This window comes from Aplysia californica, unplaced genomic scaffold (assembly GCF_000002075.1).
Source record: "Aplysia californica isolate F4 #8 unplaced genomic scaffold, AplCal3.0 scaffold00940, whole genome shotgun sequence".
Lineage (NCBI taxonomy): Eukaryota > Metazoa > Mollusca > Gastropoda > Aplysiida > Aplysiidae > Aplysia > Aplysia californica.
Genome location: NW_004798210.1, coordinates 247191 through 248916, shown reverse-complemented (window position 1 = coordinate 248916; position 1726 = coordinate 247191). Strand labels below are relative to the sequence as shown.

At 43.8% G+C, this 1726-nt stretch overlaps 1 protein-coding gene across 1 annotated transcript in view; it reads right to left on the bottom strand.

Annotated features, from left to right (window-relative positions):
• Positions 1–206: 206 nt before the first annotated feature.
• Positions 207–1726, bottom strand: part of LOC101848003 — a gene marked incomplete at its 3' end in the record, with an annotated part of 26152 nt that continues 24632 nt past the window's right edge. The window contains 1 exon segment of the mRNA XM_005110755.3: positions 207–396. Coding sequence (XP_005110812.3) covers positions 207–396 — 190 coding nt within the window.

Sequence of the window (1726 nt, the reverse complement as noted above, 5' to 3'; positions counted from 1 at the left end):
AGATAGATAGATAGATAGATAGATAGATAGATAGATAGATAGATAGATAGATAGACATACAAACGAACAAAAGATAAAAAGACAGACAGAGAGATGTAGACAAACAGACAAATAAATGCACAAACAATCAGACATACAAACAAACAAACAGACAGACACACAAACAAATAGAAGAACAAACAAACAGCCGCTCCTGTTAAGCCTACCTCTAATTCGATGGCTCCCAGCTCCTTCACGAGATATTCCCTGGTCTTAGGTTGATGACGTAGCATAGCTAGCCGTGACGTAGAATCCTGCCCAAATATGAAGATGTCCAGCCCTAACCCTTTCTCACCCACGAATGTTTTGGCTCTGTCTGCTATAGTCTTGTCGTTCCTTATCCCAGCATGGATGTTCCTGAAAAGGGTTAAAACAGAAAACTGTTAGTATAATGTAAGTGCCTGGGTTGTTGTGGTTGTTGTTGTTGTTATTATTGTTGTTGTTTTGGATGTGTGGTTTTTCCTTAATGGACCTGGCGACTCCATGAAGAAATCTTAGAGCGAGAGCGAGGCTCTTTTTCGGCTCCATTGTCAATAACATGCTTAGAGGCACCTCCACTCGTCCAAATAACTCCATTCGAATTGCCATTGTTCCTAGACATTAAAACATAATATGTTTGACATCCTCCTGTTCATGGCCGCATCTTCGGCAACGTGGGCTGAGCTCTTCATTTACAAAGTTCTTATACCATTTCAAGCTCCAATGATGGTCCGACCACAGTCTCGCTAGCTCAACCTGGTTCCAGCGACATGTGATATTTTGTTCCCGCTTATTGGAGTACCCAGAATACACATCATCCAGACGTTGTTGTTGTTGTTGTTGTTGTTGTGGTTGTTGTTGTTGCTTTTGTTGTTGCTGTTGTTGTTGTTGTTGTTGTTTTGGATGTGCGTGTTTTTTGGAGAAAGGGGGTGGGGTGGAGGGGGGTGTTTTAGTAAGAGTGTTACGGCGCAAGCAACCATATAGGGTCATGTGAGTGCTGAAGATAAGATTAGAGGTGTTGCAAGAGAGTAAAAATACGAAGAAGAAGGAGGATAGACACGGACGATAGAAGCTTGCTTGGAAAGAAGGAGCAAACCACACCAGAGCATCCACCAACCACCCACCTTTGCCTAGCTTTAACGCCCTTTTCAACACTCTAGGTTTTGTTAGGGGTGACCTCCGGGTTTTTCGCCCTTGTCCGAGAAGGATAGGTGTAGATCTTTCCTACCAGAAGATCAAGGGTGCGGCTGAAAGACAGCAGTAAAAAGCAAAGGCGTAGCAGTATAAAGGCTGCAGAAAGAGTCAAGAACCAAGAGGAGGGGGGCAAAGGAGGTTGGGGGGGGGAGGGGCAGAAAGTGCTGACGAAAGCAGACGACAGAACTTTGCTAGAGAGCAGGAAAGGAGGTGAAAGGAGAACATTTTAGATAAGAACATTTTCCCGTCGCTACCGGGATTCGAACCCGAGACCTTTGAATGAGAGGCGAACACCTTCAGCAAAATCTCTGAAGTGTAGATATGGGGAATACTTATCAAATAGGGGAAAAGTTCAAAAGATTTTCCCACTGGGGAATCGAAGTTGCGTCTTCTGCGTGCAATTGCATAGAGCGCAACAACCACGTCATGAGCGCCATCAACCAATAATGATGATGATGATGATCATCATCATCATCATCATCATCATCATCATCATCATCATCATCATCATCAT